General features: G+C 40.5%; 2 protein-coding genes across 5 annotated transcripts; one reads left to right on the top strand and one right to left on the bottom strand.

Annotated features, from left to right (window-relative positions):
• The first annotated feature begins 917 nt into the window (after positions 1–917).
• CEBPZOS (CEBPZ opposite strand) lies at positions 918–5,772 on the top strand. Of its 4 annotated transcripts, none has more exons than XM_081857741.1 (5): positions 918–941; positions 3,397–3,522; positions 5,063–5,107; positions 5,301–5,385; positions 5,471–5,772. In XM_081857741.1, the coding sequence occupies exons 2-4, from the start codon at positions 3,417–3,419 to the stop codon at positions 5,381–5,383; spliced, it is 234 nt and encodes a 77-aa protein (XP_081713867.1). In that variant the 5' UTR covers positions 918–941; positions 3,397–3,416; the 3' UTR covers positions 5,384–5,385; positions 5,471–5,772. The 4 variants fall into 4 exon arrangements, with proteins under 4 accessions (XP_081713867.1, XP_081713865.1, XP_081713866.1 ...); XM_081857739.1 differs by lacking the exon at positions 918–941 and adding an exon at positions 966–1,074; XM_081857740.1 differs by lacking the exon at positions 918–941 and adding an exon at positions 1,089–1,224.
• Positions 5,287–25,785, bottom strand: CEBPZ (CCAAT enhancer binding protein zeta). Its single transcript, XM_081857658.1, has 16 exons — positions 25,536–25,785; positions 22,669–24,191; positions 21,494–21,725; positions 21,144–21,309; positions 18,270–18,358; positions 16,823–16,876; positions 16,201–16,303; positions 16,039–16,107; positions 13,540–13,606; positions 12,094–12,194; positions 11,615–11,675; positions 9,513–9,703; positions 8,685–8,768; positions 7,587–7,648; positions 7,421–7,502; positions 5,287–5,571 (listed from the first exon to the last, which is right to left on the bottom strand). The coding sequence occupies exons 1-16, from the start codon at positions 25,650–25,652 to the stop codon at positions 5,432–5,434; spliced, it is 3,141 nt and encodes a 1,046-aa protein (XP_081713784.1). The 5' UTR covers positions 25,653–25,785; the 3' UTR covers positions 5,287–5,431.
• Between the last annotated feature and the right edge of the window lie 31 nt (positions 25,786–25,816).

The following is a 25,816-nucleotide window of genomic DNA, read 5'->3' as shown; positions in this document are numbered from 1 at the left end:
GTTGGAAGCCGCCCAGAGTGGCTGGGGAAGCCCAGCCAGATGGGCGGGATATAAAAATAATATTTATTATTATTAGTAGTAGTAGTAGTAGTAGTAGTAGATGATGATGATGATGATTTGAATGCCCTCAATTTTACCTTCCAATACTATAGAGCCAACAGTCTCTCTAGCTGTGTTACATAATGCTTTAACTGTGCAATGTACCATGCAATTATTTTCTGATGGTTCGTTGGTTCCACCTCATGATACTTCTCTATTATATCCATTCTACTTGTTGACTTGAATTGCGTTATTTTGATGGGTCTCTTGAAACGTAAAAGAAGATTTTAAAATAAAAGCAAGCAAACTCTCTTCTACAAAATGTTTTAATGGGCCTCGATCTTCCTAAAGTTAGTTGCTGCTAACTTTAGCTGGGGGTTGCAAGTGACTTTACAGCCCAGTCTTTCCTACACGCGTGTACTCTGGCTCCATGAGTTTGCAGAAGATCACAGCTGCCGACGTTCCTATGTTCAGCTGCGGCGGGAAATTCTGCACTCCAGAAGCCGCTGGTAGCAGGGAAAGCTGCCCCTTCCTATGCAGTTACAGATAGGTAGCCGTGTTGGTCTGCCATAGTCAAAACAAAATAAAAAAATTCTTTCCAGTAGCACCTATGCAGATAGGCAGGACACAGCTGCGTTACACTGCCACCTACAGGCAGCACAGTGACACGACCAGTCCCAGCAGGACCGACAGAGGGAGCACCGCACGAACTCTCCAGCACCGGCGAGAAGGAACGAAGACTGAGCGCATGCGCGAAAGGAAGAGGCCGCGCGCCCATGCGCATGCGTGCCTCGGCACTTCCACCCGGAAGTGGGTCTGGACTACGCACGGGCAGACGCGGTGCGTTTGTTACCGGCGGTAAAACGCCGCTCGCACCTTTGGAGCGGAGCAGAGACGGCGAGGTACGGCAGCAGCCTTTGTGTCTTAGTGGCTCTAAGAGGAAGAAACAAAAAAGGAGGAAGTCCTTTTGTTCCTAGCTTGTCTGCTCTGCTGGTTGGGGGGGGGGGCGGGCTGAAGTCACGTGGCCAGCCGAGGGTAGGCCGATAGCAGTTCCATGGGGAGGAGGAGCGATGCTTCTTGTGGTGCCTTCGGCTGCCTAGACTGGCCCATTGGATGCGCGGCTGGTAGCCTCCCCTGCACAAAGCGGAGCTGGAGGGGCTCAGCTTAGAAAATCCAGATGCTCAGGTGACTTTTGTAAGGGAAATTGCACAGGTTGTGCTTCTAGTTGATCCCCTGCAGTTCTGTCTAACTAACATATATACAAATTTATATATAAATCTTCTCTCTTTCTACTTTGGCTATCACTCGTAGCCGAGTAAGGTTGTCTTCCATAAACACGGTATATATAAATATTGTGTGTGTGTGTGTGTGTGTGTGTGTGTGTGTGTAATTGCACAGGTTAAAGTAAGATGTGAAAAGGGGGAAGGGAAAAGGAGGGGGTAAGAAATAACACCCATATACAATACCAAACAAAACCCACAGAACTTAAAAACGTAGCAAAATTATTAAATGATATCATTTACAAGATCCTTAAATGATAATGCAGTCCACTATGCAATTAGCAGTGCCTTCTAGGTAGTGGCACCCTCCCCTCAGATGTCAAGGAATTAAACAACTATCTGACTTTTAGAAGACATCTGAAGGCAGCCCTGTTTAGGGAAGTTTTTAATGTGTGATGTTTTATCCTGTTTTTCCATGCATCTGGGGAAACCCAGCTAGATGCATGGGGTACAAATAATTTATTATTATTATTCAACAAAACAAACATATTTTCACCATTCGTGTCAAACTGCACATAGGATGGTATACCACTTGCAGCACATAAATTCATTCCGTGTAGGAAATCAAGGCTGCAATCCTATCACCATTTACCAGTGAGTAAGCCCCATTTGAATTCATGGTTAGGATCACACTGCTAAGCTACCATTCCAGTTAGCCCTCTGAAGTATGGCTGCAGTTTGGTTCCCTGTACACTGGAGTGGATACGTGCTTAATTTGAGCTCTTGGCTCAAGCTGCAAAGTGTCCATTGAATATTGTTTTTGTCTTCAAGTTGGATAAATTGAAAGTGTCACCTGTGCTGAATAACTGGTTCACCTGTGCACACCATCCCTTTATTCTACAGTCTAAACATGTAAGTGGATCAGCCATATATAACCTCACCAGTAGTGTCTGAGGTCATGTACGGAATCATCAGCAGACAGGAACCTTACCATGTTTCATTACTTTGAGCACAAATTCCAACAAAGACAAACACTTTATTGAAACATCGGTTTTTGTTGACTAGTCCTCTGAAAGCTTGTCATAATAAAATATTTAGTCTTTTAGGTGCCACAAGATTCCTTTTGTTTGCTGAAATAGCCTGTCACAGCTACTCTAGAAATTGCATTTACACCTTAGATTCCAAAGTTTTAAAGACTGCTCAAAGTACTTCTCGTTCATGATTTTAAAAATCAGCTATGTCAAGTTAAGTTTCCCCTTATTGCAGACTCAGAGTTGTATGCTTAATTTTGTTCATGACCCCATGGACCAGAGCACGCCAGACACTCCTGTCTTCCACTGCCTCCCGCAGTTTGGTCAGACTCATGTTTGTGGCTTCGAGAACACTGTCCAACCATCTTGTCCTCTGTCGTCCCCTTCTTCTTGTGCCCTCCATCTTTCCCAACATCAGGGTCTTTTCCAGGGAGTCTTCTCTTCTCATGAGGTGGCCAAAGTATTGGTGCCTCAGCTTCACGATCTGTCCTTCCAGTGAGCACTCAGGGCTGATTTCCTTAAGAATGGAGAGGTTTGATCTTCTTGCAGTCCATGGGACTCTCAAGAGTCTCCTCCAGCACCATAATTCAAAAGCATCAATTCTTTGGCGATCAGCCTTCTTTATGGTCCAGCTCTCACTTCCATACATCCCTACTGGGAAAACCATGGGTTTAACTATACGGACCTTTGTTGCCAAGGTGATGTCTCTGCTTGTTGGCAAGGTGATGCCTCTGTATGCTTAAAAGGCCACCTAAATTTTCAACTTAAAAGGCCATAGCTAAATTTTCAACTGATGGATTCTTAATTCACAGCAAAGCCTCTGAGCTGCTACACAGTTGTCAGCATTCTCCCTGTAGCAAAGGATGACTGTCTGAATAAGTACATGTTCAGTATTAAGAGAAGGCACTGGAACTTTCAGCAGAGCACAGTAAGTGGAAAGCAAATCCTGCCTTTTGTTCTCTCTTCTGCTTTGATAGCCTGTTGGAGCCTCTCTTCAAATATACTTCAGTATCCCTCTGATCAAACCATATATACAAATCAGTTATTTCCTGTTCTGATAACATTTTTATGTCATTAATGAAATGTTTGTTCCCCTCTGTTTCTAGAACTTGGGACTAGCTGTGCCATGAATCCTGAGCTTGGAAGGAAGATTTTCAAAGGGGTTATATTAGTGGAAATTATCGGAGTTGCTAGCGCATATGCACTCTATGTTAAAATGGATAATAATCAAGGTAACAAACAATATGTCTCATTATTTTTTCAAATAACCGTCAATCCACAGAGCGTATTGACCAGAGAATTTGCAGTCATAAGAATATTCGTGCTGTATACACATAAAAGTAGGATATACATTGAAATCTAGTTCATTTCTTAAATGGAAAACTAAGCAGAGTCTCATATTTCCATTTGCAAAATTTAGAAAACACACTAGGACTTTCAGTATTTGTATTATAACCAACATAATTACACATCCTTTCTGAACTCACTCATTTACATTCATTCTATCTACTGAGCAACTATAAAAACGTAAAGGTTAGGTCCAGTCGCAGACAACTCTGGGGTTGTGGCGCTCATCTTGCTCTATAGGCCGAGGGAGCCAGTGTTTGTCCGCAGACAGTTTTTCCAGGTCATGTGGCCAGCATGACTAAGCCGCTCCTGGCAAACCAGAGCAGCGCACGGAAACAGCTACACTAGGTCTCAGGATCTAGCCTGTTTAGGTTGTCATGTATCATACTACCAGTCACCAGCAATTTTTCACAGGCATTGTCTCTGAATAGAAAACGTCTATTTGCATAGGGGTCATGGGGCTGCACACACAAACCCTGCCTATGCCAGGTATGCACATTTCACAGTTTAACACTTTTCTAGGTTCAGTTGCACAGAGGCATGTGCTTGCAATCAAGGAAGAATGTGTGGAAGCTTATTTCAGATCTTCCCTGCTTGTCATGGGTAGGCCTAGCGCTGATTCGGCACTGCTGATATGCGCAGGTCTTTGTTCCCAACCTAGACTGATATTTCACATTCAGGCATCCTATTTTCACTTCTGTGTACTGACTAACTTAAGAACAGGGCTCCTTTGGGTGGAGTTGTATATTCATGTAACGGAAAAAAGCTTCCTCCATGCTTTATCTGGCATGGATACTTTTGCACATTACGAGGAGCATTACATTGGTAATGCTCAGGATAGACGAGGAGAATTTGAGTTACTATTGTAATAGAACTCTGTGGCACACCTTTAAAAAAAACAACCACCACCACCTGTTCTTCCTTAAACTGAGATAGACCATGACAAGTTCCAATATGCCACTTTTAAAGTGAAAGGCAGGGCACATTCTGGATATGAGAGCAGTCGAAGGGCAAGGCACTGTCCTCCCTGCGGATCTCAATACAAACAATGAGAACTTTATACATCCCCCTGTCATGTTTTAGACCAGTGATGCAATGTCTTAAAAGATTAATTTGTGCTATCTTAAGACTTCCTACCACTGAGATTTTAAAGTATACATGAGTCTGATAGGCTTCCCTTTTTCAACTTTTGTACGCAATGTGACAAGCCTAAGTTCTGCAAGTCTTCAACTGGAAATACAGCCTGAGGAGGCTAAACAACCAAGTTGCTGCATTACCTGTAAGATTACCACAGATATTTATGACTGGCCAAAAAAACCTAAGAAATGTAGCCACCATGTAATAAAATGTACACTACTTAATTTTTGTGACTGAAATCTTGTGCACTGTACTGTTGTTACAAACTTAACGTTTTTATTTTCTCAGATTTCAGACAAAAAATGCATAGGAGATACCCATCCATCCTAGAAGGTATGTGATAATTAATGTCGGTGTAATTCTTTTTCCCCAACACTTTAAAAAAACAACAACATTCAAGTGCAGATAAAAAGGAAATCCTACTACAATTTTATCAGAAAGATATATTCAATCAAAATTAGATCTTCAAAAGTCAATCTTCATTCAGTTGTGCAAAAGATAAAAAAACTCTCTTCTATTTTCATAGTTTATTACAAATGTAATGAATACGCTGGTTTTCGTGAAAAAAGGGAGAAAGATCAAGCAGCGTGGTTAATCAGCAAAAGCTAATTGTAAGTAGAAATATTTTTTTAATGTTTACATTAAATATCTTCATACTTATTTTCTTGTCCTTTTACTTTTGTGTTTGTTTTTCAGCATTTTGTGTCTAAACTTCTTTTTCTGCTTGATGATGCTCTTCACATCCTTATTGTGAATCCACCTGTTACGTTCTTCCTCCCACCTGAGCTGTTTGACATCTAATGGAGGAAGACAGAGAGCACATAGATAAGTTTGGAGTGACTACGTCCAGGGAAAATCTGGCATTGAGTTTTATGGATGCAAAGAATACTGCCTGAGTTAGAGATTCATGACCGACAAACTCTCTGCTATGTTTTATCCTAAAAAACACAAAATGCTTTATGTACAAATAAATACAAAGTTCCCTCCCTTCAACAGTCCATCTTGTCTCAAACAACTTACGTTTTTCAAACTTAAATGTAATTTGGGCCAATGAGGAATGAATTATATCAAGTTGAAGATTCAGTGCTGATCATGATATACTTTTCTACAAATGCAAACTTAAGGATTTTTAAAAAGTTATTAGCAAGAGCCCAAAATCCAGCAACATACCATGCACAACTGGAATTTCCATAAACGAATTGCCTTTGGTAAATTTCATCCATTGTACCATTGGCAAATTAAGTTGATCATATAGCTTCCAAAGAAGCATGTTTTTTGGTAAGTTAAAGCACAGGGTGGAATCATTGCATAAAAGGGATGGAGCAAAATATTTGTTTGACACACCTACCCACCCCTGAAATCTGAGGTGGTGCATAACCAAGCAATTTATTTCAAATTCCATTTAACATGCTTCGTATGATTGCCCACTTATGATAGCATGCTGAACAGTCTGTTCAAAAAGATTACCTAGAATAGGCATTTAAGGAGGTTTGCTTACTGTGCTCCCAGCTCGATCAATACTTCTCTGTGTGTTGGGCAACATAGCAGTTATCACTTCTATTTTGGGATGTTCCAATAATATCTTAAGTACCAATTGTGATCCACTTTGTCTAAAAGTGACAAACTCAGCCCTACTGGATGTATAAATGCTTAGGACCTATCTTCATTAATCTGCTTGAAAATGCTGCGTAAAACATTAGTACAGTCCTTACAAGCTGCCATACAGCACAGGCTCTCATCTGGCCAAAGAGTGCAGGCAAATTTACCCTGGCAGTTGACTTGTACTACAGGCATAATGAACCTGTTGTAATTTCTTAGATGCAGAATGCTTTCCAGAAGTTTAAACGGTGTTTTAGACTACAGGGCTAAAACAAGAATAATCTGCACAAAATTAAGCTAAATTCACAGTGGGAGGTAGTAATTGGGAAAAAAGGGAATTGACAAGATTCTGCAGTGACCATGCAGCTCTCTTTTTGAGAAAGCTGCTGGAGAGCAGCTGGAGATAATACACAAAGGTCTAACTCTACTTTAGTAGACTGAACAGCTAGTTATATGACTGTCAAGTCCATCCAGAGTTAGTTCTCTCATGTTCTGTAAGGTTCAAATGCCAGTTTCTAGACATCCTATAAATAATGCAATACGCTGGAATTGGGTTATCCATGTAATTTTTGGATATGGGAGGATATAACTGGAATCTTAAGCCCTCTGGATTCCTATCCAGCAGGATCCCATGAGGCTCAAAGTGGGAAGGCTTTGTGTGCTCCAGATGCATTCCAATCACCTTCCCGAGTTGAACATGAAGGTCTGAAGAGGGCTTCTAAATGCATTGGAGTGAATCAACTTCCTCTTGAGCAGGAATCCTTAGAAGGCATTTAGAAGCACCCTTTAGAACACACTTAGAAGCTCTTTTCAGACTTTCCTGCTCAACACAGGACAGATGGGGACATGAAGTGTGCAGTGAACACAGGGGTGGCACTGGGGAAGAGATGGTACAACTGGGAGAAAGAGCAGATAGAAATCAAATAAATATGCTCCTCCATTTGTTTCAAATGAAACTAAATGAAATACCTTTCTAAAACCATCACATGAGCATTTGGAATGCCTGACAGGTAAATATATTTGCTGAACATAGAAAAAATCACTTACTTGCATTATCTTTGTTAGCCATTGCATTCATCCCAATACTATCAAACTTGGACCCAATGTTTTCATCCAGCAAGGAACCAAACTTCAAAAGAAAGATGATGATTAGTACATTGATAACCAGCAGACCAAACACATTTTAAAAAATAGAAAACTTGGTGGCACCTACCTCTTCTGCAGTAGCAAGGATGCCAGTGTCTTTGAGTTTTCTTTTCTTGTTTTCTTTTGACCCTTTAAAACATTAATATGCAATTATTTATTCTACATGAAGAACAAAATGCAAAGTGTGTGTTGGGTGGGGAATGGATTTGAGCAGGAAACAGGAAGAGACTCCCAAGAAGAACTTCTCAGGCTCTTCTACACTATCTGCAACAAGGTGCTATACTTCAAAACTCCATCCTTTTAAAAACATTTTCTCAATGTTTTATAAACAAATGATCTCTAACTTTCTTGACAGCACTGTCCCTGGTATCAAACAGTCTACCACTTACTATTCCTCTAGGTAAGGAAAGGGATTTTGCTAACTATAAAGTACCTTAGCAGTTTTACATGCTAGTTCTTTAAGAGCTTGGGCAAATATCATCTAACCATTGCATTTTTAAAATCAAGTTATAAACCAGTTATCCTTTGTCAGGTGTACAGCTGAAAGAAAACTATCCAGCTGAAAACTGAACTAATCCTTTCCATCTGGTTTTCTGTGTCTGATATGAAAATCAAATAATTATTTCTTGACGAAGAATAAGTGCACTTTCTATACAGTACTGTATCACACTTTCTATCACTACCACATGTTGTCTCCCCCATAACAACTACACACTGCTCTGGTTTTCTTAATACCTTATAGTTCATTCCTACCTCTCCTTCCTCAAACTGGACATGCAGATTTTTGGACACTAACCAACACAGAATGTTAAAAGTCAATGTGATTAGGTGAGTAAATTCTGCAGAATAAATTCTGTCTCTTGCATCATTTTCCTTTAATGAGTCTATTAATGACCAGTGCAATCCTATGCAAATAAATGCACAAGTAAATACCACTGAGTTCAGTGGGGCTTACTTCTAGGAAAGAGGATATAGGATTGAAGCTCAAGTGCCTTATATCTAGCCAGCACAGCTAATACAGACCCCTGGCGCTCTCAGAAACTATTCACAATTCTGAGTGAAAAGACTGCAGACTAGTGAGGCAGGCTGCTACAAAACCCCTCAGCATTCTGACACCCAAGGCTGACTCAGTTTTTATCAAATATTAAGAGGTCTTTTATGTTACCTTTCATTGATCCAGCAAAATCCATTTCTTTTTTTCTTTTGCCTTTCTTATTGGCAGGCTTGACATGCTCCTCTTTATTGTCATCTATCAAAAAGGAAAGCTATTAAAACTTTTACTCAGACTACATCATAAAACGGATGATTTGTCAATATGAAAACACTTTCAGCTTTCGGGCAGAGAAAGTAACCAACTGCCTGAAACATTGTGGTTATCTGACTTCCTATGAACAGACTCCACAAAACGGCTACTCCTAGTCAGCTCAGATGTTTCTACACTGTGTTTCTGAATACTGATAATGCAATAGGACAGCACCAATCATTAAACCATGCTTGTTGCACATAAAAATACTACAGCTTGGTCCAATTACTGTCATTTTAGTTTAGTCAACAGTGTTAATGTGACCCAATGTTAACATGAAATTAGGCTCTAGAGCAGTGTTTCCTAAACTTGGGTCTCCAGCGGTTTTTGGACTACAATTCCTATCATCCTTGACCACTGGTCTTACTAGCTAGGGATGATGGGAGTTATAGTCCAAAAACAGCTGGAGACTAAAGTTGGGAAACACTGCTCTACAGGATGCAAGAGTAGATGCAACACTTATTTCTGATGATTCGTTATCAGCCTTGGCACATGCATCCTTCGGATCTGTCCACCACAACACCTAACTTATGTGGTCTTCTGCTCCAGCTAAATCACATAAATATCTGGTGGAACACTAAGGCAAACAAGTCGGTTTAAAAATAGCTACCTACCTATGGCATTTAAAATCTGTGTTTTAACAAAGCAAGCAATTTAATAATTTGGCAGTAATTGCATTTGTGTTTTTACCTGGAGCTTTGTCATCATCTGAGACATCCATAAAAGTCCCTCCATCTTCATCAAGATCTTCTCTAAAGTCTTCCTCCATACTACCCAGAGACACTTCCTCATCATCAAGGTCGTCAAAATCATCCTCCTCTGAATCATCCAATGCTGCCTCATCACTTTGGCTTTTCTTTTTCCCTTTGCTTTTTATATTACTAGAATTTGATTTAAAAATACAATTTAAAAAGCTTTTAGAAAATCCACCTATCCAACTTTCTCATAATGCTTAGAAAGATCACAAACAGCAAGCAATACAGAGTTTAGTCTATAAACAAAACACTCAAATTTTGTTAAACTAATGCATATACCATAACTAAACAGGTTTTGGTGGTTTCTATCCATAGAATAATCCCACTTCATCTCCTTTCCTTGCATGCCACAGAATAGATTTAGGGGGATTTTACAGGGGGCAGGAGGGTAAGTTCCATTAGGGAAGCAAAAGACATTGTGCAAACAGGACAATACCACTGGATATAGCACAGAATGTTAGCAGCTTTACAAAATACTAGCGCATTACTTGATCAATTCTCTTTCGACCAGTAAAACTGCCTGCTCTAGGAATAGCAAATTGCAAAGCTGGTTTATGGGGTTTTACTGGATGAATGCCCATAGGGTCACTCCAAAATTATCAGGCACATAACAAGAGTATTTTCACAATAAATGAGTTCATAAAGTACTCTACAGATATTTTCACAATGCTAAATAACAAGGGAATTGTTAAATGAAATCTGCTATAAACTCCTTATATAATATACCAAGATCCTAGCATATCAGTATTCCACCCAAAAGCCTGTTTTATTGTAATACTAACATTTCAGAGTGCATGAAATTTAAGGCAGTGGGAACACCAGCACACAATGAGCATGTGAAAATCACTTTGCCTGCTTTCTGAGCCAGCAAGGGGGAAGTGCTGTGTGGTGCCAAACTGTTTAGCTAAGAGGGAGTGGAAATGGGGTAGGGGGAAGGAACCCAAAGTGATCCATCTGTGGAAAAACTGGTCTCTGAAGCCAAATGTGGTTGAGCTTTCCTTTGAAATTCCTTCATTTAAGAGTAAACTATTTCAATCCATGTTTACATATAAAGCAGCACAATCGCTCAGAAGATATATCTCATCATGCCATTGACTCTGCAATTCTAAACCCCATTGTTTTCAGTAGTGCCTATTCCCACTTGCTGTGTATCGGGTTGCAGCTTTCATCACTCTAAACTACTACCTGATTGCAAGTAACAGGTAGATTACACCACCCTCCTAATACATGCCTACGGATGAAAAAGGAATACTAATGGGAGTGGAACCTACAAGATAAGTTAGCTCAGGCCCATTCAGCAGCAGGGTTCTCATCTCTCCCATAGATATAGATAGACAGATAGATGATAGAGATAGATAGATAGATAGATAGATAGATAGATAGATAGATAGATAGATAGATAGATGTATATTTGCCAGGCAGCAGGATAAAAGCAGCTAGATTGATCCACAACATACTTAACAGTATGAAGGATGAACCTGCAGCCCTACAGATGCATTTGGACTACAACTCCCATCGTCCTCAACTATTGGCCATGCTAAGTACAATGACACCTGGCGGGCCAAAAGTTACTGGGCAGGCCAGTGTAGAAGATAAGGCAGAATACAAACCTGTCCCAAGGAAAAGGGAAGAAGGTGCCCTGATCTTCACAACTGTCTGCACCCCTAGGAGTCACAACTCAGGTTCTCAAATCTCCTCCTCCCCAAAACTAGATCATGACTAAGGAGATCAAGGGAGAGGAAGTCTGGCTGTTCGTTTTACACAGAAATTGCATCAACATCCTTGTAATTTGGTTGATTCATAATTGCAGAAGTAATGTAGCCATATTTCAGGAGGGAAGGGGGATTCTGAATACACTTGAGGTATATTTAACAAACTTTTGTCCCACAGAGCACAAAGTTTTAGAAGAGCCTTGTGACATAATGCACATACATAATACACTCCATTTACTCTATTTGCTTTATCAAGTCGTTCATGGTGCCCATGCAGAAACTCTTAACTTCATATCTTTATTTATTCCCATTTAAAAAAACTTACTCAGCAAAATTAAGGTCCTCATTGACAAGTGTATCAAAATAACTATCATGTTCAAATGAATCTGAAAGAAAGAAGATGGCAAAATCAAAACATTTTGATTTGGTATTTAAAACAAATTGTTTCAAAGTGCAATTTGTTATAATTTGCAATGTGCCCTATATTCTTGCATGAAGCAGCTGCCACCTAACAACCCACCAAGACCAAATATCAAATCTGGAATTTTAGAGGAGCAAATACCACATGAGCAACCAGGCAACACTGTAGTGTAAGCAGCTGTTTAGCTTGAGTTGGCTCATCTCCCCACCCACATCTTTGAACTGGAAATTCACATAACCTTGAGTTCCATCTACTGACCAGTCTTAGAAGAACTGCCAAAGGATTACTACCCATCTTCAAGAGAAGCCAAAGTCCCCTACATCTCTTTGATTAACTACGGGCTGGTTGGGGTGAAAAATGAGACAGAGTGTAACAAGTCTTACCTAAAGCTCTTTCAAACTCTTCATCATCCACATCTTCCACACTTTCATCATCTCTCGCAGGTTTCCTTTTCTCCTTCTCCAAGTCCAACTTTTTATAAAATCTGCGTATTAAGAAGAAAAAAGAAATGTTTCCACATTCATATAAAACATGGTTATTAAGTCATCCTGATTTGATGAACTTATAAAATAAGGATATTTCGAGACGTTAAACTTGCCTAAGCATCAAGCAATTTCCTACTGTTTTAAAGTCATTACTTCCTATTGCAACAACCTTTCAGGAGCACTTCTTGTAAATTTTATCTTTGTGCTTTGGGCTGGTTTCTACACAGACTCCCACATCCCTCTCTATGTTCTATCCAGACAAGAAGCATTAGAATTCAAGGACACTTTCCAGCCCAACAAAAAATCTGGGTTGCAAAGCAGGCCCAGTGAAGAGTGTGGCCTGGGGAACATTCTGAGGACCAGATGGAGAGGCCAAGAGGAACATGTATGGTCCCCAGGCCTAAGGTTTCCCACTCCTGTATTATAAAGATAACTGGGCTAGTACCAGCCTGTAACATCAGGATAACAAGATGATTTATCACAGTGTGATGCCACAACATTCATTTGCTGGCAAGAAGAGCCTTTGGTTCGGGGCTACTGTGGGGGCATTTCTTTCCAAACGCTAACAGAAAGTCACGCTGCCATGCGGCACTTGTGGGGGGTTATATATCCTTCCCCCTCCTCCATGGTAAAACACTACAATAAACATCTAATGTGCCATAATGTCATAAATGATAACATAAAATTGATCTGGTTTACGTTCAAACAGCTGTAATGATCTTCCCACATCTCCTACCTTACTTAGCATTTTTCCCATTTCAGCACAAAAAAGCCCATTCCTTCATATCCATTTTAACAGACAAGTCATTCCCAAAAGGTTATAGAGATGGGGCTAGCTATGCGCCAGACATCTGCCAATCTGCCATTTCCAGATTCTTATTCTGGTCATATAAGACTAGATAAGCAGTTGTCTTATTTGCAAGCAGATGTATGTACACTGCCTTCTCCAGGGCTAAAACAGAATCACCAGCAACCAACCAGTGCATCCCATAATAGATACAGGTGCTGCTGCTGACCTGATGGAAGAACATGAGCCATAACAGCACAGTTATTCTGGGCAAATTCCCTGCTGTTTTGCTGTGATGTATGGAACATTCCAAGGAACTGTTGTCTAGAAATGGATGTGTTTTATAAAAAGCTTTTTTTCCTCCACTGATCTTATCTAGTAATTTGAAATATCCGTTTTTCCCAGCCGTGATCCCCCTATCCTATAAAAATACATGGAAGTGATTTGCAGTAAAACTTTCACAACAGTAGAAAGTGTCTCCAAGAATAAACCCTCCCCAAAGGAAACAAAATTAAGAGCAATGAACATATGGAAGTATCAATCAAAGATGTCAATACCTGTGGAAAAAGACTTCATCTACTGGGATTTTGCTTTCATCTTGGGCAAGGAATTCCTTGCTATTCACTGGAAATAAAATAATAAAGAACTGATGGTTGTTTATCAAATTAACTTGCTCTAAATGTTATTCAAATGCCATGTCATACACATTTTTCCTAAGCAATGTCTTTAGGGCTGCTAGCTTCAAAACCAATCAATCCAGTGAGATCAACTAAATCTCTCTGTGCAAAATGAATACCCCCTCCCTCACCCACCCAATTTATAAAAAATGGGGAGGGGGGAATCCAGAGCACAAAAGTTCAGAATGTAAAAGGAATTTAACTTTTAAATTAAAAAATAACCTAATATTAAACAGAATCAGAACAAGTAAATTTATTATATAATCCAAGCTAAATTTAATTTTTCTTGCTCAGATTACTTAGGCAGAAGAAATGTAGTTATAGGATACCATGGGAACATGGATTACAAATAGAAATTTGAGAGGTCCCACAAAACCACTATTGTATATTAGATCATTACTGGTGTTTACATAACATGAATATCCTTAGCCGTAATGTTAATGAGTTAAAGCCTTAACTGTTCATCTGAATCCTACTTCTGAGAGTCTAACAATGAACTCTGTATCCAATAACATCACCCCCCTTCCTTCTTTTTTCTTAATGTGAGGTCTCTGCTTCTGAAATAGCTATCCTCTTGCGGATCACAAACTGACTAAGGACTAAGTTGTAGGAAGCAGAGGAGGAATAAATGGACAGTTCTCCAAACAGAGAAAGTGGAGTCCTCTAGGGATTGGTATCGGGACCTGGACTTTTAACTTGCTCATAAACAATCTAGAGTTAGAAGTAACCAGTGAGGGGCCAAGTTTGCCAATGATATTAAATTGTTCAGGGTCGTTCAAACTAAACAAAACAAAGAGATTGTCAAGAGCTCCAAAAGGACCTCTCCAAACTGAGTGAATGAGTAGTAAAATGGCAGATGCAATTCAATGTAAGTAAGTGTAAAGTGATGCACGTCAGGGCAAATTTCACACTTACAACTTCTGAACTGATGGTGATGGACTAGGAACAATACTTTGGGGTCGTAATAGATGAAGCTGTTGACCCAGTGTGCAACAGCAGTGAAGTGGGCAGATTCCACGCTAGGGATCATTAGCAAAGGAATTGAAAATAAAATGGCCACTATCGTAATACCATTATACAAATCTGTGATTCAACCGCATTTGCAATACTGTGTGCAATGTTGATTGTTCCACCTCAAAAAGGATATTACAGAGTTGGAAAAGGATCAGAAAAGGGCAACCAAAATAGATCAAGGAGATGGAGTGACTCACTTTGAAGAAAGATTGCAGCGTTTGGGATTTTTTAGTTTAGAGAAAAGGTGAGTAAGAGGTGACACAATAGGAGTTTATAAGATGATGCGCAGCATGGAGAAAAGTAGAGAAAAAGTTCTCTGCCTCTCTCATAACACGTGAACCAATGCAACTAAATGCTGAAAGAGTTGGGAAAGATAAAAGGAATCCATGCAGCACATAGATAAGCTATAGATCTTGCTACCACAGGAGACAGTGATGGCCACCAACCTAGAAGACTTTAAAAGAATGGACAAATTCATGGAGGAGAGGGCCACTGAAGACTACTGGCCACGATAGCTATGCTCTGCCTCTGCAGCCAACAGCAGTAATGCTTGTGAATTCTAGTTGCTGGAAACCACAGAAGGGGAGAAGGCTCGTCCTCAAATCCTGCTTGTGAGTTTCCGGCCGGTATCTGGTTGGCCACCGAGAGAACAAGATGCTGGACTAGATTGGCCACTGACCTGATCCAGCAAGCTCTTCTTATGTTTAACAGTCTTCCAGAATTTTTCTGGTTTTCCACTTACACAATCAATATAAATTTGTTTACATGTTTTTATCTGAACTAACAGGAGATGTAGTGTGAAAAAAGCAAATTATAACCCTCATTTACCCAACTGCTTGCTGAAACAGCAAACCAGGTGTGAAAGAACATGGGGGTGACTTACTGCCTGCTTTCCCCAAAATAGAACGGTTTGTGCTTACACAAACCATAGTCTTTCTGGCTCACTCTAATGATACTTATGATAAAAGGAATAAGGTTTCTGGTATCTAACAGTGAAGAGTGTTAGCTACATCAAAGGAACACTTGTTATTTCCTGCATCCAAATGCTTAAAAAAAATCTTATTGCCCTTCTGTTTGATGCCATGGATCACAACATTTTTGGGGGGAATATGTTTGTCAATTCCCCTTCCAAGGCCTCCCTCATCTACTACTGAGAATGGGGGACCCTCCACAACAGCATGAGGGCTGCAGGAAGGAGGAACTAGCAAAAATTGGCCCTGCTTCCATTCCTGAATGGAATGACAATATTGGATAAAACTCATTGTGCAAATATCTTCCACTGAAAGTGATGGATCTTACAATGCATTGTATTTACGATCAGGGTACCACTGACTATAAACTTTAGAATGAAAGCTCCTTACTTACCTGCAAGATTTCGTACATCACTCATGGACTGTTTATTCTTTGGCTGCATTACCACGCTACTGGTGTTCTCTGCATTAGAAAGTCAAGAAATCACATAAAAATTTAATTGTTATTAACCTTAACCTATCTGCTACACCTGACAAATGTTGATAGGGTCCATACCTTTGCCCTTAGGAGCTTTGGGATTTCTGTACACAAAACGATCCAAGAATCTCATTAGAGTGAAGTCCTGCAAAGGATCACCTGTGTATTCAATGTAATTCCCCTGAAACAAAGTTAACATTCATAGTGTCAATTTGCATCAAGAAATACATGAATGGAAGTGGCAGCAGAATCACATGTGTTTGGATTCAGCAGACAAATAAGTGATGTTACTCAGACGAAGAAAAAGAGGAAATAGGTTGCCTCTCTGAAACCTGGATCACACACAACCCTTTCAGTGGAGGGAAGGCAGCAGTGGCTATTCCTGCTCTGCTACATAGGATTTCAGGTGTGCCACACAACAAGTGAAGAAAGGGGTGGACAACAGGACAGGTGGGAGACAGGCAGAAACAAGACTGCCTTGTCTCCCACTTTAAGTATCTGCAGCAAGGTGGACACCTTAGCCAATCTGGTTTTCTACAGGAAAAAATATTTATATCAAGAATGGTTCCCCCATTTACTTGTTGCCCCCATTTCTGTCTGGAAACTACTATTCACGTGCAATCCGAATCATTAAGTAAATGTGACAAGACACTCAAAAGGGCAACCAAAGTAGTGAAAAAAAGTAAGAAATTCAACTAACCTCTAGGATAGTTTTTGCAAAGAGGGCAACAGATGGATGAAAGTGTTCTGAAAGCTGGAAAAATAAAATCAATGTTGTAATATAAAATCTTATTCCAATACAAGTTTTTGGCACCATATTAACAGATTAAATGGACATCTTAACCTTCACTCCAGGTTTCCCCCCCTTATTTATTATTTTCTTGCTACAAAATTGTACACACGTAAATCATAAAACATGACATGACTAACAAAAAACAGGTCACCAGAGGGATAAAATACTAAACATGTTGTTTTGCAATACATAATAATCAGCTCATTACAGTAAACCAGTAAAGTTCTGTCTATTACCATTCCAACTGCTGTTAATAAATGTGTTACTAATTCCTTACTTCTTGGTTGGTGTGTAATGTAGCTGAAGTATATAAATTACCTAAGTAGCTTTGAAGCCAGATAACAAGGGGCCATGATCCCCCATGTGGCAGTTTTTAGAACTGACTTTTCCACATATTAGATGTAACATTAAGTGCCACTTTTATCACATGAATCTTCCTCATCAGACAGGCTCTGCACTAGCTCCAGCAGCAGGTGCCAGTATGGAAACTCCCCATGATACGCAGTCAATCTAAATGATTTGCAGCACTATGTTACCAACCCCTATGTTGAGAAGTAACCTCTACTGGGAGGAGAGAGAGAGAGCGAGAGCTGTAGGCTTAATGTGATTACCTCCATATGTTGTTGGACTGCAACTCCCATAATTCCTGAGCAGTGTCTATGCTGGATGAAGCTGATGGAAGTTATCTTAAAGGTAAAGGGACCCCTGACCATTAGGTCCAGTTGTGGCCGACTTTGGGGTTGCGGCGCTCATCTCGTTTTATTGGCCGAGGGAGCCGGCGTACAGCTTCCAGGTCATGTGGCCAGCATGACTAAGCCGCTTCTGGCGAACCAAAGCAGTGCACAGAAACGGCGTTTACCTTCCCGCCAGAGTGGTACCTATTTATCTACTTGCACTCTGACGTGCTTTCGAACTGCTAGGTTGGCAGGAGCAGGGACTGAGCAACAGGAACTCACCCCGTCACGGGGATTTGAACCGCCGACCTTGTGATCGCCAAGTCCTAGGTTCTGTGGTTTAACCCACAGCGCCACCCGCGTCCCAGGAAGTTATCTTAGACCTGTTCCAATGTAAAGTCATAAGAGGGATGCCAGAACTAATCTTTGAACAAGGCTCCCCTCCTCTTAAAACTTGTACAATAGTTTGACTCCACACTTGGTCATACTTAGAATGAGTCTGATGAACTCCAAGAGACTTAACTTACACCAATGATTTAAATAAGCCTACTCTAACTCTGGATCCAATTCAATGAAACGATACCATACCCACTGTTAAAGGGAAAATTCTGCAAAAATAAAATAAAGTTGTCTGGGATCCCTCCCACATTGAAATTCCTGGTGTTCATGAAAAAGGGTACCTTCTTTAGTTCCCAAAAACTTGTTCTATCAGCTCCACAGTATGAAGGATTTCGATGTAATGGGTCATAGCTACCCAAATTCTTGCCCCCTGAAAAAGAAGACATGTTTTGTATCATCAAAGACAAACAGATCTAGATACTTAAAAGGGGAACACCTAGTTATCCAACAAAGAAGTAGTCAACCCCGTACCCTTCAGATGTTGTGGACTCCCATCATCCCTGAGCAACATCTGATGAGCATCACATCAACTACTCCTGATCTTCTCCTGATCATTTTAAAGATAGGAGAGTCCTTCTGCAGTAACACCACAAAAGGTACAACAAAAATCTCTGTGCCCTGCTCCAATTTCATACAACCTAGTCTGCAAAATGCATGTTGGTTTACATAGCAGAGTGGGAAGGTAAGCCAGTTTCTTTTAGTGCAACTGCAACATCTGGTAGGATTAGTTGAAAGAAGAATACTCTCATTATTACACAGAGCTGCCAGATGTCTAGAACAGATCAGAAACCAGAGTGAACAAGAAATTAAGAGTTCTGGACTTGGACATGAGAGGAGTTATGTGAGCCCAGCCAAAGTCTCATGGCTTCAGTTTCCATTCTGTAAAATGGAAATGACAACAGCCTAACTCAAAAGATGGGTGGAGAAGTGAATGAGACATGACATTTTAAAACACTTTTTACTTACAGAAATATAACTAAGGGGGGGGGGGACACCACTTAAGTAGCGCATGTCTCATGAAAGTTGTTAATACAGCAGCAGCAGCAATGGCCCATAACCCTGGCAATGTCTTATCTTTTTTTTTTTTTTTAATAATTTTTATTGGGTTTTTACATTTTATAACAACAAACACACACACAAAGACAAAAACACACAAATACAATTACATACCCTAATTTTCTTTACCCACTTTCATTGACTTCCCCCCACCCCCTCCTCTTACATCCCAGTTCCAATAATTAATTCAGCAAGTTCTTACCTAACCTCTTAAACATATTCATATTGCTTTTAAAAATTAAATTCTTTTTGTTTATCTATATTCAACTTATCCAATTCTCTTATAATCATTAATTTCTTTTTTTTTTTAAGGTCGATCTAACTTCCCTTCCACAAATTTTCCCTTTATTATATTAATTATAGGTCACATTGACCAAGTAAAACAAATCATAACATTTTATAATTCTATTCTCTCTCCCCCCCCGCCCCGGTTTCTGTCCCTTCCCAGACAAATGTCCAAAAAACAAACAAAAAATAGTTCTTAGCCCGGATTCCTCACGTCCGAGGCGTCTGATTCTCTGTCAGTCCCTCTCTGCCAACTATATTGGTAATCCTCTTTGTTGGTCCTAAGACCCCGAAGGAGTTCAGTCAGAGTCACATCATATTTTCTTTCATCCAGAATGTTAAAAAGTGTTTGCTGCGAAGGACCATCTAGTTTTCCATACTCAAGAGGAAAGTCCCAATCATGTTGCTTTATTCTTTTTAGTTTTAATATTCCAAGTACTCCAGGGACTTCCCTCTTCTTCTTTCTCATCTTTCGCAGGTTTGTAATCCAAAGGTCTTCTTGCTCATACTCTAACAATGCAGATTCCTGGTTGATATTTTCCACTTGTAGTGTCTGAACTCCTTCTTTCTTCTCTGTCAGTTCCAAAAGCATCTCTTCCTGCTCAGCTGCAGAGTTTTTGTCATACGTCTCCTTTGTGCATTCAGCAGAGTTGTTTGTTTCAGAATTCAAGGTCATAAAAACTTTACTCAGAGCCATACTCTGCTCTTGCAGAATTCCCACGAGAAAGAACATTTTTTCTATCTCCGCCAGTAATTTTCCCTCTGCAGCCATTGTAATGTCACTAATTCCCCCTAGGGGGCTTTCAGTTATTTAGTAGTCCTTTTCCAATAATCTGTTACTTTGTTATTATCAATACTTTGTTTCCAATCACCTCAGTTCAAATGTATCACCTTTAATTCAAAGAGTTGTTAAATAACAAAATTCTTTACTTTGTCCGCCCGTTTGACAGCTTCTTTGACAGCTGTCAAACTCCTTTCACTTCTTCCTCCGGCACCCAAATAGGACACTCCCGGGTTTTTGGGGGGGATTACACACAAAGTTCCAAAGTTCCTCCCTTTCTCTCCAGCACAAAATCTTCTTCTATCAAATTTGTGAAAAACTTTTAAATCATCAAAACAGTATTCATTCCGCCTTAATTCTCCGTTCCTTGCTTTAAATTGTCTATAAGTAGAGGGGGTGCGGACTTCCCTTTAACACATCCCCCGATCGTGCCGAATTCACAGGATAAAATTTTTAAAGTCCAAATTCCACTACTCACGGGTCCTTTGTTATCCAGTCCAAATTTTGGGAAGAAAGTCAGCGCTCTCCGGCCATGGCTTGCGGCTTCGCTCCACTGAAGTAGCGGTCTACTCTCAGCACCACGCCACTCTCCGTACCCTCTCCGTAGCCTTTAAAAAGGCTCTTCGTGGGTCGGGGAGGGCGCTTAAGGTGCCCACCGAGTCACCAAGTCCGCAGGCTTCCGCGCCTGCGGTTTCTGAGGGTCCCCGTGTCGCCGGCACGGCAAGACCCGTCTTCAGTAGAGCCGATTCCCTCCGGAGCTTGGAGGGAATCCGCCATTAGCCGTTCGCGCTAACCCGGAAGTCGACCTGGCAATGTCTTATCTACTGACACTGTTCCCAAACACTTTTAGCAGATGGCCTTCCTCTGGCTCCGTTCAATCCCCTCCACATAAACAAGTTTGAATAAGGAAAGTTTCCTTTGGGTAACAACCTTCAGATTAAAGTTTGCAGAATTTAATACCGTCTACTAGGACCTGAAACATTCCAGTCAACATCTGCCAGATGAATCTCACTCACAATTTTTCAATTTTTACCTGCTAGATTTTGGTGATGTACCCATGAAGCTCTTGAAGCTGGGTCATGAGGTTTCACAGATTCTTCTGTTTTTATTATTTTTGTTTCTTCATCAACATCTACAAGTTTTTCCTCCTCTTCTTCAGCTTCTTCAAGGTCATGAAAATGTTCCTCATCATCGGATTCCTAGGAAATGAATCAGATTTAAGAAGAAACCAGTGTGGTGATCATGCAAAACTCTGATAAGTTACATTCCAGGGATAGCATATAAAGCCAAAATTGTGGATTGAAAGCATTTTTTTTTAATTGAGGTCAACAGCTAGTTGTACAAAGGCAGGCTAAGAACAACTTTATAAGACGGATATCATACCACATGATCCTGCAGCTGTACTCGTAACCCTGGTTTTACTTTCAGAAGTTCAGACACAAGGTACAAAGCTCCACAGGTGAATGGTGGCATTTGACCACAGGTGACTTGAAGCAATCGCTTTATAAAAGCTTTCACCCGCCGCAGTACTATATCAGCCTTCAAAGATTTGTAGACAAGGTTGAGAAACATAGACTGTTTGGCACACAGTGCTAATCCTGGATCCAGCAGCTTCCTGCAAAAACAAAATAATCATTATCAGCATTAACCTCATCAATTCACTCATTCTTCTGAATTTGAGGTACAGACCAACATATGACAGCTGCATCATTTACTACTACTGTTGACACAAAATGATTTTCTTTTACTCACCCTAGTTTAAAGTGGACCATTGCTTAATGAATAATATCCCATAATTAGTCACATTTTATAAAATATCTGAAGGCATGGGGGGGACAGGAAAATGGGGGGGACCTATTTTATTTTTCATTCTTTTTCCTTTTGTTTTTGAAAATTTGGGTAAAAGTGGGCCTTCAGATCTCTACATTTGTTTTATTTAAACATTCACAGAGCAACCTAACACTCAGATCCACGGACAATCAGGTTAGGATAGTGGATGGGACCTTTGCTGATGAGTCCTCCACTATGCCAGCAGAAAGTTCCATGGACATCCATTTCTTTCAACTGGAGAGGCAATGGAAGGGTTTGTAATAAGTACAGGGGCAAAAAGAAGCATGTTCTACTGCCAACCATGGATGGTGCAAGCCAGCAAGCCTTTGGATCATCCGCCACTTCAATCCTCACCCCACTTAAGATTGTTCTGTAAATTGAGTTCAGAGGAAGGAGAAAGAAAAACCAGTACAATAGGAGGCTCTTGGCTCAACCCTGCTTCAATAAAGGATAATCAATTGGAGAATACCAATAATAACCAAAACAAAACAAAAAAACCCTCCACATTACATTTGTCTACATTGGCATGAATTATCAAGCAAAACAGTTTACCTATCAAATGCAAAAACAAACAGGATAACTACTGATATGCAGAGGAGGACAAAGTAGTTCCCTTGCCATCACAATATTCACAATTTAAATTCATATAAACCGTAAACAACTGACCAGCAGTAAATATTCTACAAAACGTAACTTAATGGAAACATTAAAATGTATGTGATGCTTACTTGTATAGGGCTGTGTAATATCGGTCAGATATAGTCTGATTAGAATCCATTACTTGAAACAGCAACATCAAGGCTTGGATGCTGGTGCTGAAGTTCGCAAGGTGCAAAACCTTAAACAAAGTATTCATCTGCTCCTTTATTTTTTCATCACTAGTCTGAGCATAAGGGTAAGCTCTGTTCACCCCCGTCAAGAGAGCACTAAGCATTTTGGACTCAACGTCTTTTTTCTTGATACAAGACCGAAAAAAGCAAAAGTAGAGTGTAATGAGTTTGTTAGCCAGCTCACTCTCCTCGTGACTAAGAACTATCTGGTTCAAAAAGCAGATGGCATAGTATTGTGCTTTGGGGCTAATGTTTGATCGATAGAGAAGCCTCTCCACTTCATTACACACCACTCCTTTCATGTTGGGATGCTTATGAAGCAGAGTCTCTAGCAGATAAGATGCTTTGGTGGCTATTTTGTTTAGAGGATCTCCCAGTTTGTTTACTAACTGCACAAGAAAAGCTTTCTCTTCCTCTACCTTGTTGCAGAGAAGTTCATGCGCAACAGCAAGAGCACGGGTTTTTGTTGCCACCAGGGGATCATGACTCAGTGATTCTAACACTTGCACAAATTCAGCCACCCAGTGCTTCAGGTGATGCTCAAAATACCACAAGATCAGGCGCCTGTCCCTCGAATCTCTGTTGCCACTTGAGAGCTGCTCCAGAGAGCCAAAGGGATGTTGGGAGAAAGTGTACAGCTTACGATTGTCTGGTAGAAGATGTGTCATGAGAAGCTCTTTGAAAGTATCCAAGGCCATTAAACTCTGCCTTCTACTACCTTTCTTTTTGATCAGATTCACCAGGGTCTCTATAAACTGAAGTGAGTGGACAGTAGCATCTTGGATAAGAAGGGTCATAGCAGCCATTCTGTCAGCAAGAGTCCCTGATGATACTACAGTTTTCATCCAAGCTGATGATGATCCTTTCCATAGATTTGCCTTACTCTTGCAGAGGTCTGCCTCTTGTTGGTAAAGCTTTTGAGCCAAAGCCTTATACTTGGATACAAGGGACTGATTTTGGGGTTCAGTAGAAAATTCATTTGTATACTCCAGATCATACCATTTGCCCCCTGGTTTTATAAGAAGTATCTGCCGCTCATGAAACTGAAAAGTGTCCACTTCCTTGTCTTTTTTTGTTCCATGCAACAAAGCACTATTGGGAACTGACTGTTTCTTATTATCTTGGGCATTACTTGACTCTATTTTTTCTTTACTTCCTTTCACTTGGTTTTCTTTTTTTGCTACCGTAGTTTTGTTTACTTCCTTTTGGTTGACTTTCTCTTTCTCTTGTTCTCCTTCAACTGCTTCTCCCTCTTCTTCTTCATCTGCTGCAACCAGGAATTTTTTTGAATAGCTGCTCACACCCAGTGATCTTATAAATGCCTCCAATTCACCATCCTTCAGATCATCAATGGCACCTTTTTTCCCACCATCTACAATTTCTTCGGTCTCATCCAAAGCAGCGAGCATGATATAATCTTGCTGCATAAAACAAAGTAACAAGCTGAATCAGCAACGTGTTCATGGATAACATCATTTGACAGTACATGCATTATAAAACATCAATATTGCAAACAGGCTTATAACATACGCAGACAACGTTGCCCATTACTGCTTCTAAATTACTTGCACACCTCTGAAATATCCACCAATGTAAGGACTATCCAGTATTAAGAATTGTCCCACCTGCTCTCAAAGTGCTGGATTTTTATTTTTTGTTTTACTAAAAACCATGGACAAAAATCAGAAAAAAAATCTGTCTTAATCAGTGGCTGCATATAAAAAAATTAAGAACAACAGGTTAGTCATGACATAAGAATTTGTGGCCACACATTTCTGTTACAGTATTATCTGTTGGTCCACATGGGGCCAGAAGGCTCTTTGTATAAAACCCAGTGAGGGAGAAGATGTCTAAAAATGAAAACAAAAATTGTTCGCTGCCCACATACTATGTGTGTAACCCCTCAAGCTACACATGCAGCAGATCTGCCATTTATTTCCACCAATTTGAAAAGACAGCAACACGTGAGAAGCCAACATTAGACAGATGACGTCTCCTTCCAGGGCGAATGCCCTTTTGGAGAAAGTTACAGGTAGGTAGCCGTGTTGGTCTGCCGTAGTCAAAACAAAATAAATAAATTCCTTACAGTAGCACCTTAGAGACCAACTAAGTTTGTTGTTGGTATGAGCTTTCATGTGCATGCACACTTCTTCAGATACACTGAAACAGAAGTCACCAGTCCCTTATATATAGTGGGGGGGGGGTATTACTCAGAAGGGTGGTGGGAATGGGTGATTGGCTGATAAGTGTGGTAAACCTGTTGACGACTGTTAACTACTGCACTTGGTCTTACAGGAAAAAGCAAGGGTTGAGATGGCTAAAAATAGCTTTATCATGTATAATAAGAATCCAATGTCTCTATTCAGACCAGGTCTCTCCATGGTTTTAAGTTTGGTAATAAGTTGCAATTCAGCAACTTCTCTTTCCAGTCTATTTTTGAAATTCTTTTGTAATAAGACAGCTACTTATACAAGATCTTATCTTATACTGGATTCTTATCTCATGTATCTGAAGATGCATGCACACGAAAACTCATACCAATAACAAATTTAGTTGGTCTCCAAGGTGCTACTGGAAGGAATTTTTTTTATTTTGTTTCGACTTTTAGAGAAACTCCGCCTGTTAAAGCACATCCTTTCCGAGGGCAAAGAGCCAGGCTGACCCAAGGCTCTCACCCCTTTCCCACCACGTGGAAGGAAAGAGAAGGAAAGAGGCAGGGACCTCCCTGGACCCCTTTCCTGGCCGCCTCACGGCCTCTTTCTTACTTTGGTGCCTCCGAGGCGCAGCACCTCCTCCAGAGTAAAGCCGCTTCCATCATCAACCTCTCCCTCGCCATCTCTCTCGTCAGACTTCTCGAGCGCCAACTCCGACAACGTCGCCATCTCCCTCGGCCAGACCACGCATGCGCCACCCTAGCTTCCGGGTAGCAGTGATGACGACACTCACTTAGAAGGTGAAAGGTCCTGCTAGATACATAAAAGGTGCTATGAAAGGCGCAGATTTAGGAAACAAACGGCAAAGGGGCCGAGAGAGGGACGCACTGCTT

This window comes from Podarcis erhardii (genome assembly GCF_964252035.2).
Source record: "Podarcis erhardii genome assembly, chromosome: 3".
NCBI lineage: Eukaryota > Metazoa > Chordata > Lepidosauria > Squamata > Lacertidae > Podarcis > Podarcis erhardii.
This window is presented reverse-complemented; position numbering and strand designations above follow the sequence as displayed.

Coding starts and splice junctions, on each gene's coding strand:
- CEBPZOS (XM_081857741.1), top strand. CDS start 3,417: ATGAATCCTGAGCTTGGAAGGAAGATTTTCAAAGGGGTTATATTAGTG. Junction 3,523..5,062: donor TAAAATGGATAATAATCAAG/GTAACAAACAAT, acceptor TTATTTTCTCAG/ATTTCAGACAAAAAATGCAT. Junction 5,108..5,300: donor ATACCCATCCATCCTAGAAG/GTATGTGATAAT, acceptor CTATTTTCATAG/TTTATTACAAATGTAATGAA.
- CEBPZ (XM_081857658.1), bottom strand. CDS start 25,652: ATGGCGACGTTGTCGGAGTTGGCGCTCGAGAAGTCTGACGAGAGAGAT. Junction 12,195..13,539: donor GATGAAGTCTTTTTCCACAG/GTATTGACATCT, acceptor CTTAATACGCAG/ATTTTATAAAAAGTTGGACT. Junction 7,503..7,586: donor TCCTTGCTACTGCAGAAGAG/GTAGGTGCCACC, acceptor TTTCTTTTGAAG/TTTGGTTCCTTGCTGGATGA.